The sequence below is a fragment of the Pleurodeles waltl genome, chromosome 6 (assembly GCF_031143425.1).
Source record: "Pleurodeles waltl isolate 20211129_DDA chromosome 6, aPleWal1.hap1.20221129, whole genome shotgun sequence".
Lineage (NCBI taxonomy): Eukaryota > Metazoa > Chordata > Amphibia > Caudata > Salamandridae > Pleurodeles > Pleurodeles waltl.
The window spans coordinates 9950772-9963514 of record NC_090445.1 but is presented as its reverse complement, the minus strand read 5'-3'; the positions used below and the strand labels follow the sequence as shown (position 1 = coordinate 9963514).

Here is a 12743-nt window from a genome sequence, read left to right as displayed (position 1 = left end):
AGCAGTTTTCTTCTGAAGGAGGGAGACAGGCCGGTAGGGCTGGGGCCAAAGCAGTTGGTGTCTCCGTCTTCTCTGCAGGGGTTTTTCAGCTCAGCAGTCCTCTTCTTCGTAAGTTGCAGGAATCTGATTTCCTAGGTTCTGGGGAGCCCCTAAATACTGAATTTAGGGGTGTGTTTAGGTCTGGGAGGGCAGTAGCCAATGGCTACTGTCCTAGAGGGTGGCCACACCCTCCTTGTGCCTCCTCCCTGAGGGGAGGGGGGCACATCCCTATTCCTATTGGGAGAATCCTCTTTCTACAAGATGGAGGATTTCTAAAAGTCAGAGTCACCTCAGCTCAGGACACCTTAGGGGCTGTCCTGACTGGCCAGTGACGACTCCTTGTTTTTCTCATTATCTCTCCTGGACTTGCCGCCAAAAGTGGGGGCTGTGTCCAGGGGGCCGGCATCCCCACTAGCTGGAGTGCCCTGGGGCATTGTAACAAGAAGCTTGAGCCTTTGAAGCTCACTGCTAGGTGTTCCAGTTCCTGCAGGGGGGAGGTGTGAAGCACCTCCACCCAGAGCAGGCTTTGTTTCTGTCCTCAGAGAGCACAAAGGCTCTCACCCCATGGGGTCAGAAACTCGTCTCTCAGCAGCAGGCTGGCACAGACCAGTCAGTCCTGCACTGAACAATTGGGTAAAATACAGGGGGTATCTCAAAGATGCCCTCTGTGTGCATTTTTTTTAATAAATCCAACACTGGCATCAGTGTGGGTTTATTATTCTGAGAAGTTTGGTACCAAACTTCCCAGTATTCAGTGTAGCCATTATGGAGCTGTGGAGTTCGTTTTTGACAGACTCCCAGACCACATACTCTTATGGCTACCCTGCACTTACAATGTCTAAGGTTTTGCTTAGACACTGTAGGGGTATAGTGCTCATGCACCTATGCCCTCACCTGTGGTATAGTGCACCCTGCCTTAGGGCTGTGAGGCCTGCTAGAGGGGTGACTTACCTATGCCACAGGCAGTGTGAGGTTGGCATGGCACCCTTAGGGGAGTGCCATGTCGACTTAGTAATTTTCTCACCACCAGCACACACAGGCTTGTAAGCAGTGTGTCTGTGCTGAGTGAGGGGTCCCTAGGGTGGCATAATACATGCTGCAGCCCTTAGAGACCTTCCCTGGCATCAGGGCCCTTGGTACCAGGGGTACCAGTTACAAGGGACTTACCTGGGTGCCAGGGTTGTGCCAATTGTGGAGACAATGGTACATTTTAGGTGAAAGAACACTGGTGCTGGGGCCTGGTTAGCAGGGTCCAAGCACACTTCTCAGTCAAGTCAGCATCAGTATCAGGCAAAAAGTGGGGGGTAACTGCAACAGGGAGCCATTTCTTTACATGTAGTGTTTGACACTGAACAGTATTCTACCGCTTCGCCCTTTGACGCTCTGCATTTTTCTTTTTTTAGAGCCTTGCTTTCCGCGGAGCCCCCTTTGAGGTTTTTCTAAGACTCCTTTTTGAGGGTACTGCCTATGGGGGTTGGAGGGGCGAGTGTTTTGACTCCAAAGCATTTTTTAGAGTGAGTGTTTTTTTGTTAATCAGAGAATTCTGCGGAGCGTCCACTGTCTCTTACTTCCTGCTTTTCTTGTGTCTCTGTTCTTTGCCATTGGTGATGTCTCGATCTCCAGCCGCTGGGTTCACCTTCAGCACCTTCAGCGACGCTCTCCTCATTGCTCACCAGGCCAAAATCTTATAGGGATGGCGCAGACTTGTGGCCCTGCAACGCCTGGGGGGGCCATTCTCTGTTGTGATCTTACTTTTAGAGTCTTCGGTGCGAACGCGCCGCTGGCCACGTACTCTTCACTCCTGTGATCTAGGTGGAATTGCTGATCTTTCTGTGCTTATTTGTGTGAACGGGGTGTTCTCCATTACCGCAACATGTAGGCCCTCTGACAGGCACTCCAACTGCTCCGTCGTGAGACACCACAATTTCTGCTGCCTTCTTCCTTCCACCGTTCTCCGATGATTTTTACTTCGGTAAACAAGTACTGGTACAAAAACATTTGACATTTTTCATTTTTTCGTCAAACTTTTCCTCGTGTTGGGGTCCTCTTCTGTAACATCCAGACCAAATGCAGAAAACAAATCTGAAGCTGGCGACTGAGGGTGAGAACATCCGGAGGAAGTAGGACGGCGTCACCAGGGGACATCAAATAGTATTGCCATCGATGTCCACCAACAAACAAACAAACAGCATATATGAGACATGAATAGTATGCAGATCAAAGGTAGCAGAGCTCAAACGAAATCAATCACTCGGCTATGGAATGACAACTGCCGAGGTTGGTATTCTCATCAGGTAGGGAATGGTAACAGCCCGGCTGGGTTTGTCATCAGCTAGGGAACGGTAACTGCTCAGCTGGGTTTGTCATCAGCTAGGGAACAGTAACTGCCCAGCTGGGTTTGTCACCAGCTAGGGAACGGTAACTGCCCAGCTGGGTTTGTCAACAGCTAGGGAACGGTAACTGCCCAGTTGGGTTTGTCATCAGCTAGGGAACGGTAACTGCCCAGCTGGGTTTGTCAACAGCTAGGGAACGGTAACTGCCCAGCTGGGTTTGTCAACAGCTAGGGAACGGTAACTGCCCAGCTGGGTTTGTCATCAGCTAGGGAATGGTAACTGCCCAGCTGGGCCGGTCACCCGAACCAAGTGGAAAGGCTCACATAACCAAAAACACCAACTGACGTCACAAGGTATTTTAGTAACAGCAGAAATAATCATTGAAATCAAACACTCAAATCCATTCACCCTGTATATGTGACATGTAAGCAACATATTAAGCCCTCCATGACGAACTATAAATTATAATGTTTTTTTTTTTTTTAAAGTCTTCTTTTAAAAAATGTTTGAACCTTTCTTAATAAGAAAAACATGCATACTAGTAAGAAACATGCCAACAACAAATGCACAGAGGATTTGTTTTTTAGACAAAATAAATCTGTTTTTAAGAAATTTTAACCAATTCATTAGTGCCACTGTACAATTATGATTTCATATCTCATGCACAATTGTTCAGTGCAGAGCAAACATGGACAGAAAATCGTTGACTTGTTTCCAAGTCTTTTCATTCCACCTTCTTCAGGACTTTAATTCATTTACACTTACCTCAGCAAATATCTAAAACATGTAAATCACAAGCTAGAACATAAAAAAGTAAGAGATTATAGCAGATTGCACATTGGAAAACAATCATGCGGCTTGTACTATCCAATAGTCCTTACTCTGCTCTGCCCCTGCAGGGTATGTGGCTTAGCACAACTAGGAACAGAGGGTGATTATTATAAAATAAACAAGCTTCCATTTGCCCTAATGTTTGATCTGTCGTCCTAAGGGCTTGTGTCACTGGAGGGTACAGAGGAGCCAGGTGTAGTCAAAGAAACGGAGCCAGTGGCCTTTACATCTTTAGTGAGAATCACAGGCACAACAGTCCCTTCCCTCTTCAGCAGACTAAGATGCAGCGACGATGTTGGTAAACGTCACTATACTCACTCGTGACTGTTCCAGAAATAAAGCAGTGACTCCGTTTCTTTGACTGCACCCAGCTCCTCATTTGTGCCACTTGTTTGCAGACACTTTGGATGTGTACAGTGGGTAGGCCACTAAGCTGTAGATTCAATGGTTAGCTGTGTAGGCTGCACGATTGAGAATATACTGGAACCAAGGCCGGTCCATCTCAGAGGGGGTCAGAGTCAACATCATAAGCTTACCTCTGATATTCCTCCAGGGGGGTTCCCTCCTTGTAAGCAGGATAAAAGGGTACAGCGTATGGGCACTTCTTTTGCAAGTGAGCGAGCAGAAGGTCCCCCACTTTGGGATGCAGCTCCCATATTCCAGATGCCACCACAGCAATAGGGAACGCTGCCTCATGGTGAGAGGCCACTTCCTCCTCGCCTTGTTTCTGTAAATATAAACAGGTTGCATAGTCCAAGTGCTCACTTTCAAGTGGAAACAGTAAGATCACTGCAAACACTCTCAACGAGGGGTTCCACGGTCTACAGAATAACACTAGCTCACTTCTATGACCACTCTAGAAAACATCTAAACACCCATCATGTCAAAAGGAAGCACTTGTGACTTCAGCATGTCTGCTCTTTCCTCCACAAATCCAGGCAAACACTGGGGTCACTAGTCACCCAATCGTGCCAGCCAAAACACCTCCACATCTGTGGAATTCCCAACACTTTCACACTGACAGGCCACCAACAAATGCACTTGACGACCTGCTCAAGGCACTTTGACTTCTCAAGCGCCTCACTGAGGAACATATTCAGGGCTTGTGAGAACAACAGACTAGCAAACCTTCTCAAAGGAGGCAGGATCGCCTCTCTTGTCCAACAGCCAGGAGCCCCACCTCCCATGGAACACTTCTTGCATAGTCTGTACAGAAAGGTATAAAAAGAATGGCGTCCAGGTGGGGAGTCAAAACCGTCAGGCTAACGATGATGCTCTGTCCATAGGGAATGTCCTCACCCTCAAAACTACACTGAGGCCTGGAGCAGAAACTGCTGATGCCAAATGCCTTTGGGGTCACATTTACAGCAAGGGTGTATGTGGAGTCCACAAAAGAGCTGAGCAGGGGCTGCTGCACTTCTGATGCTAGTCTGTCTACAGAGGTCATCTACACAGGTGGACCCTACATGAGGCAGAACAAGGCAGAGACTTACTACTGAGGCCCAGACCCATCACTTCAAAGTTTACGAGGAAGATCCTAGCCAGAAATATGCTGAGAGTTTTTATTCAAGGAGTGACCTCAATAAGACACGCTGCATGGCTTTAAATAAGGGGCACCCTCGTAGCACATATGTGAGACAGAATCACGATGCAGCAAGTTACCAAGCTGCAAGGACTTTAAGCATTGCTCACTGCCGTGCGGCTGGAGCATAAGGCAGAAAGTCAAAGGGCACGTTGTGATGGCTGCACCATGCAAGTAAGGACTGGAGCAAGCGGAAGTGCAGAGATCTCATCCAGTGACTAGGAGGCAAAGCTCATGATGCGGTCCTTAGCCATCTCCCCCACTAATCCCTTCCCCCTCGAAGTGTGATGTGTTTGGGGCAGTCCCATCTGGGCTTGCCTCATTCTGTAAGGCTTCTTGTTTCTGCTGTAATTACTTGCACATTTCCTCCATTTATTACAACAATTCAGTTGTATTTTGGCTACTTCAGTCTGTACCAACACATTCTGCAACCATTCAGTACTCCTCAGAAGGAAAGCATCCTCTCTCGATACCTCTTTCTTCCATTAGGTGAATCATGCCAATGAGTTTGGATCAACACCCCCAGCACAGAGCAGCCCCTCCCCATTAAACAGTAAATGCAGAAGAGGAATGGGACATCGCTTAACAATGGGACTTGACTCACCACAAACTTCTCTGCCAGTTTATAAAGCACAAAGTCCAGGCCCTCCGGATGCTGAGTCACGGAGACACTATGACCACCAGACTTGATCGGTTTCCCAGAAAGTAGGTTATTGATCTTATCAAATATCTCCCTCAGCTGTGAACCTGCAGAGAAAAAAAAGATCACACAACAATAGGAAAAGAGGCAGAGAACAACTCAAAATCCACAGCCAAACAAACATCTTCAAACAAGAGCTGTATGATTCCTTGGAATAGCAAGTTTAGTGCAGTGCACGTGCAGCCCCAGACATCTAAAAGCATCACAGGCCTGTTATTGCTTGAGCTATAGCTGTTAAAAAAGATATTAGCCAAGCTGTTCTAAAAGCAGAGATAATGAGGGAACCCATTTATGAAGAAGTATTAAACAATGTCGCAACAGAATATGGTGAAGATCACAAAAGCAACTGCCTCTTGTATTCGTAAGCAACTGCCTCTTCTAAACGTCTGCAGCAAGAACCTATTGCGGACTCCCATGCTCTCCATTATCCTGGTGGGACTAGCATTTCAAAAGATGGCGTCAGCCATGGGCATGTCTTGTCAGAGACCACTGTGATACTTCCGGGGCCCTCACATAACCTCACAACTATCACCATCAGATTGTTTTTTCCTTTTTATTGGTTAAGGGTCACAAGAGAGTGGATAAAAGCTGGATGCTAACACACAGGAAGAGACATTCAGCTCTGTATGTGCTTCTTAGGGTCACCAATCAATGCGCTGCACACGAGAGTAGGTAAAATGTTTACGTAGTTATAGAAATTGTAGTTACTGGTTTGAGAACATCTGTTGCAGTAAACTTTCCCTTTGAGCCTTGCAGCAGGGCATCTGTTGGCACCCCTGATTAGACAAGCAGACACTGTTCAGGCCTTGTGTGCTTTAAGACACTGACACATCACGTAAAGACAAGAACAGTACACTCAGGTATCTCAGGAGACAAAATCTCTAAAATCAGAAAACGGATCATGCTGAAGTCCCCAGAGGATGCCATCTTGAACTCGAACATAACACTGAAAAAAACAAACGTTGAGTCCAAAGCCTCCTAATTTGAACCTGTTGGTCTCAAAGATATCAACAGGCTTGACCCCCAAACACCCAACTGCACACACATCTAAAGGGAAGTTGAAGAGCAAACGACAAAAGAAAGGGCGGTCCTGTCCACCCAACTCCTAAGTTAAAGCCTGTGGGGACCAGCCACCGAAGCTTCAAGGAAATGTTGGCCTCAGCCACTAACAACTCTGAGCCAAATCATCCAAAAAAGTAGAAACTAAAGAACACAGTGAGGTCATTAGCCAATCCACCGCTGACCCAAAAGAACAAGACAGAAGAACATAGTTTCACAATCAATCCAACGGAATAGCAGAATAAATGTATCATAATTTTGTTCCGGGCTGGAATTCTCAGCAGGATAAAATAATTTATTAGGTGCTTGACCCATCTACAGAGGGCTCAGGAATATTTAAACAAAACTTCAGAAGGTAGCCCCCTACGCTTGTTACTTCTTTGCAAATGCCAGAATCATAGTGTAAAATGTGCTATTCTACTATGAACTCATGGAATGGCTCAGCAACTGCGCCAACACCCTCGCCCCCCTCAAGACACCCCACTACAGAAGCACAGCCAAGAAAGCAAACTGGTTCACCCCCCACACTGAAAGAATTGAAGCAGGTCTGCAGACGTCTAGAGAGGAAATGGCACACCGACAAGACCCCCGCAAAGCACAAAACCTTAAAAAACGGCATCAAACATCACCACCAGCTCATTAGGACCACCAAAAAACGTGCCCTGCAAAAACGCATTAATATAAATGCCCACAACAGCAAGGAACTTTTCACCATCAAAGAGTTCACCAACTCCACCGACATCCCCCCTGCACCAAGAACTCCGCAAAAGCCTCGCCAACTACTTCCATCGCAAGATCGCAGACATTTACGACAGCTTCACCACCCGGGCCCCCCTCACGACTCACCACCACCCCGTCGACCGAAGCATCACCACACCCCCAACCCTCCTCCGCTGGAATAATATCACCAACAATGAGACCCACAACCACATGGCAACCTTCCACTCAGGAGCACCCACCAACCCCTGCCCTCACCACATCTTCAACAAAGCCAGCGACACCATCGCACCCAAACTGCGGCCTACCATCAACCGCTCCTTCGAGACTGCCACCTTCCCAGAGAGTAGGAAGCACGCCGAGATCAAACCTCTACAGAAGAAACCCACTGCCGACCCGACAGATCTCAAGAATTACCGGCCCATCTCTCTGCTCCCCTTTCCAGTCAAAGTCATTGAGAAGGCAGTCAAACAACTCACCGCCTTCCTGGAAGCCAACACCATCCTGGACCCCTTTCAGTCAGGATTCAGAAGCCACCATAGCACCGAGACCACCCTCCTCGCCGCCACAGACGACATCCGCACCCTCTTTGACCGAGGCGAGACCTTCGCCCTCATCCTCCTGGACCTTTCTGCCGCCTTCAACACAGTCTTACACGACACGCTACGCACCCGTCTCCACGACTCCAGCATCTAAGGCTCTTCTCTGCAATGGCTCTCCTTGTTCCTCACCGGCAGAACACAAAGGGTCCGACTCCCCACTTTCTCTCGGAAGCCACCAAGATCAGCTGCAGCGTCCCCCAAGGATCCTCGCTGAGTCCCAGCCCCTTCAACCTTTACATGACCCCACCAGCCACCATCGTCAGAAGCCACGCACTCAACATTGTCGCCTACACCGACAACACCCAACTGATAGTCTCCTTCACCAACAACCCAACCACCGCCAAGAATAATCTTGACAAAGGAATGAAAGCAGTCGCCGCCTGGATGAAAGATAGTTGCCTCAAACTCTACTCGGACAAAACAAGTCCTCATCCTCTGCTCCACACCCTCCGCCTGGAACGATTCCTGGTGGCCGACACCCTCGGAAACGCCCCTACCGACCATGCCTGCAACCTCTGCGTCATCTTAGACTCCTCGCTCTCAATGGACCGACAGGTGAGTCTCATCGGGTTGCTTCCACACCCTGCGCATGCTTCAATAATCTATAAGTGGATCCCCACCGAAGCCAGAAGGACAGTCACCCAGGCCCTTGTCAGTCGCTGCCTCAACTACAGCAATGCACTCTACGCTGGAACCACCGTCAAGACCTGAAAAAGACTACAACGCACCCAGAACGCCTCCGTCCGTCTCATCAAGAACGCTCCACGACACAGCCACACCTCTGCCCTTCTAAGAGACCTACACTGGCTGCCTATCGACAAGAGAATTACCTTCAAGCTCCTGACCCATGCCTACAAGGCCCTACACGACGCCAGACCAGCCTACCTCAACCACAGACTTTCCTTCTACACTCCCGCCAGAGAACTCCGCTCCACCAACCAGGCCCTCGGCAACATCCCCTACATCCAGAAAACCACGGCCAGAGGAAGATCCTTCTCCCATATCGCCGCCAAGATCTCGAACACCCTCCCCATCCACCTCATGCAATCCCCCACCATCAGTCCAGAAAGGACCTCAAGACCTGGCTCTTCAACTTATCCTCCACACCTGTCCCCACCACCTTCAGACCCTCACAGGTGAGTAGCAGCGCATTACAAATCCCTGACTGATTGATTGATTGTAAATTTCATTGGAATTCTAACCTTCTCATAGTGCTTTGATCACTAATACCTCTCGGTGGTAATTCAAATCTTTGCATCCATCAGTTTCTTGATGTGGGGTGGAAGTCACTCAAGTTAAAAGGAGTTCTACTTTGGGTGGAGCCTCATGTCCAGCAGAGATGAGACCTCTGCTGGTGAGCAACATCAACAAAATCACAAAGGGCAGCTGCAGGGGCGGCCTAGGACAGTCTCCATGGAATAGAACATACCATGGAGGTCCGAATGGTGAAAGCAGGAAGCAGAGCGGCACTAGGATACTGTTCCCAGACATTTAAATAATACAAACTATGCAGGTACCAACCTAATATCAAATGATGGTCATCCTTTGCTACACAAGTGTGCCACAGCTGGATTCCCTCACTCACCCAACACCACCCCCTCCCTCCAGGACCAGAGCCCGAGACCCTCGTGTACTCAGTCCAGCATCTACTCATCACTAACATTATATCCAAACTGCCCCCAGCTCTTGCTCCATCCAAGCCCACCTATAACCCCAGCACATGTATAGGCTGCACCCTCTATGAAAGCCTCATGCAATCCATGCCCGTTCACTCCCCCGCACCCAATGTCCGATTAAACCCATTCTAGGTCACAAGACTAATCCCAAACAATCCCTAAACACGTCACCCGACCCACTCACGCAGAGGCAAAGACTGCGCTCTCAGTAAGGTCCACCAGCCTCGGATGGTGCTCACCGGAGATAGTGCTGATCTGACTCACAGGAATCGTTGCTGCTTTCTGTAATTCCATCTTTATCTTCTTTGTCTGCAAAAAATGAGAGAATCACGAAGATGACTTGGGATGCACTGGACCAGCTAACAATTTCTCAAGAACCGGAAGAAAAGTTTGAGAGCTTTACCTGATAGAAAAGAAGGTGGAGTTCAGCAAACGGCAGAGTGACAAGGAAGAACAACCCACTGAGGGCTTCATGCTGCACTCACCTGAGTATCTTTGGGGCTTGCTAGCCCGCTGAAGGCAGAGAGGCACTGAGCACAGTTGTCCTGTAGCTGCTTATACCGCTGCATTACCAGGGTGTCGGGCTTAACACGCAGACCTGGGAGAGGGAGGAACAGTTACTAGGCCAGTGGTATCACAGGTTGCTCAGAAAAGGATGAAAGAAGACAAATACATTTGTGAAGTGTGCGGTCACCCTGAGGGGTTTCCCAGATCTCAATGATCTTGGTCCGGCTCCTGAAGATGAAAAGTTCAGGGAAGCTGAAAGACCACATCTTCAGAGGAAGTCAGATGGTCATGGGTACTGGTACTACGAAGGAGGCTCCAAGAGCATTAATAAGATTTGGGGTATTGACTTTGGACATTGTCTGGAAAGGACAGGCTTGGGAATGTCGCAAAGAGTGAAGTTAGGTTTAGGAAACTGATGGGAAAAGGGTTACATAGTGGTAAGTCTCAATAGAAGGAGTGGATGGCATGACTGGGATACAACAAAGATAAGAAAATATGGGGTCAAAAAGATGTCCCCCAACATGCATGGGGCTTTTAACTCTTTGCTGGAGGCCAAACACTGAAAGTGTTAAGGAGCTCAGCAGTGTCAGACCACTCAGACATGGTAAGATGGACAATTCGTCCCTACATCACCCATATTTCCTGCTACACCCTCCTATCCTACAGTCTCCTGCGGTTCTTTGGCTCCCTGTGTCACTTGGGGCAGAACCGGATAGGGTCCGACTAGCACACACCTTCTACTGGCGGTTTTCCCCCAGTATCCTCGAGCGGTGTCGCTGAGTGAAGCTTCATCTGTTGCTGCTGCTTCTCGGCCTCCTTCTGGCGCTCGGCTGCAGCCGCCGCCGCTGCCTCCGCATCCTTTCGTATCTTCTCTACGGCAGCCGCTAGCTCCTGCTGCATGCTGCCCACCAGTCCTCGCATTTCCACAAGTGCACGCTCTCCAGTGCTCACATCGTCCTGCGTAGGAAGGGCCCGCTGCCAGAACAGAGAGGAAGACAGCGTGAAATCAGCCAAGGGAATAAGAGGAAGAGGTTAGAAAGGTAGAAAAGGAGAGGAATCCAAAGGTGCTCCCCAGGATATAGGAGGTACTCAGTATGACAAAGGAGCGCTCAATTAGGTACCCAAGGGAACAGGTGTCCTTACCAGGACAAACAAAAGTTCACAGATCTACGTAGGCATGCCGGAGGACTCGCCAGGGGAAGGAGCCCAGAGGTCTATGCAGGGGTACAGGAGGCCTCATTGGGAGCAAGAAGAGCTCACACATCTATCCAAGCATAAAGGGGGACATCACCATGTCAGACAAGCTAAAAAGGCACCTGAAAGTCCGGAGGCCTTACCAGAGTAAAGAGGAGCTTATAGACCTAAGCAACAGACCTCACAGGACAGAGGAATTCTTAAATCCATGCATGGGAGGCTGCATGAGGCAAGGAGGAGCTCACAGATTTATACAAGGTTAAAAAAAACACTTCACCAGACATCAACCCATGTATACGACGAAAGCTCAAAGAGGTACCTAAAAGTGCAAGAGGATGTAGCAGGACCAGGAACACACGTTTACCAAGAGGCACAAGAGGCCACCATCATGACAAAAAGAGCCACATTCGCATATCTTGCAGGGGTACAGGAAGCATTCATCAGAAGAAAGTCCCCCGGAGCTATGCATGAAGCAAAGAAAGGCAGTAACTCCCAGAGGAGCAAATGAGCCAGTGCACACCAGAACGAGCGCTAGTTACCTCTCTGCTGCTCCGGATGATGCCAGAAAGAAGCCCACAGATCTGGTTGCCACGGTTGCTATATCCTGAAATGTCGACATGCAGCACCTCTTTGTGTTCGTAATTTGGGTCAATTTGCTGGTTGAGCTGCAGCACCTCTTCCTGGATGGAGTAGAGGCGCTCAAGGCGGGCACGGCCCTCTTCCTGCCTAAGGCGCTCTTGCTCCTCCTGTCGCTGCTTCTGCAGCTCTGCGTCACGCAACTTGAGGTTAATGATCTGAAAAAAAAGTCATTAAGTAATGCAATGCAGGTGCACAACTCAAGTGAGATCTGGTGCCCCTTGGAACATCGACCTCTTCTGTGTAGCGAGGTACTCTCAGTTTAACTAGTGTCACCCCCATCAGACTCTCATGGATTAGGGTCTTCAAAAGTCGTCCTTACCTGTGAACTCCCACACCAATTTCCTAAACTGAGTGTAAGGAAATGCCTCCTTGGCATGGTTGCCCCCTGACTTTTTGCCTTTGCTGATGCTATGTTTACAATTGAAAGTGTGCTGAGGCCTGCTAACCAGGCCCCAGCACCAGTGTTCTTTCCCTAACCTGTACTTTTGTATCCACAATTGGCAGACCCTGGCATCCAGATAAGTCCCTTGTAACTGGTACTTCTAGTACCAAGGGCCCTGATGCCAAGGAAGGTCTCTAAGGGCTGCAGCATGTCTTATGCCACCCTGGAGACCTCTCACTCAGCACAGACACACTGCTTACCAGCTTGTGTGTGCTAGTGAGGACAAAACGAGTAAGTCGACATGGCACTCCCCTCAGGGTGCCATGCCAGCCTCTCACTGCCTATGCAGTATAGGTAAGACACCCCTCTAGCAGGCCTTACAGCCCTAAGGCAGGGTGCACTATACCATAGGTGAGGGTACCAATGCATGAGCATGGTACCCCTACAGTGTCTAAACAAAACCTTAGACATTGTAAGTGCAG

The 12743-nt window shown here is 49.0% G+C and overlaps 1 protein-coding gene across 2 annotated transcripts in view; it reads right to left on the bottom strand.

The window, feature by feature from the left end:
- Positions 1-12743, bottom strand: part of GLE1 (GLE1 RNA export mediator) — a 195621-nt gene that overhangs the window by 108140 nt on the left and 74738 nt on the right. For both annotated transcript variants that reach the window (XR_011204710.1, XM_069237002.1), the window contains exons 6-11: positions 11780-12034; positions 10781-11021; positions 10025-10137; positions 9779-9848; positions 5390-5532; positions 3740-3930 (exon numbers count right to left, since the gene is read on the bottom strand). Coding sequence is in view for 1 of the 2 variants with exons in the window: in XM_069237002.1 (XP_069093103.1) it covers positions 3740-3930; positions 5390-5532; positions 9779-9848; positions 10025-10137; positions 10781-11021; positions 11780-12034 (1013 nt within the window). In the remaining variant the exon portion in view is untranslated. The remainder of the gene's footprint in view (positions 1-3739; positions 3931-5389; positions 5533-9778; positions 9849-10024; positions 10138-10780; positions 11022-11779; positions 12035-12743) is intronic.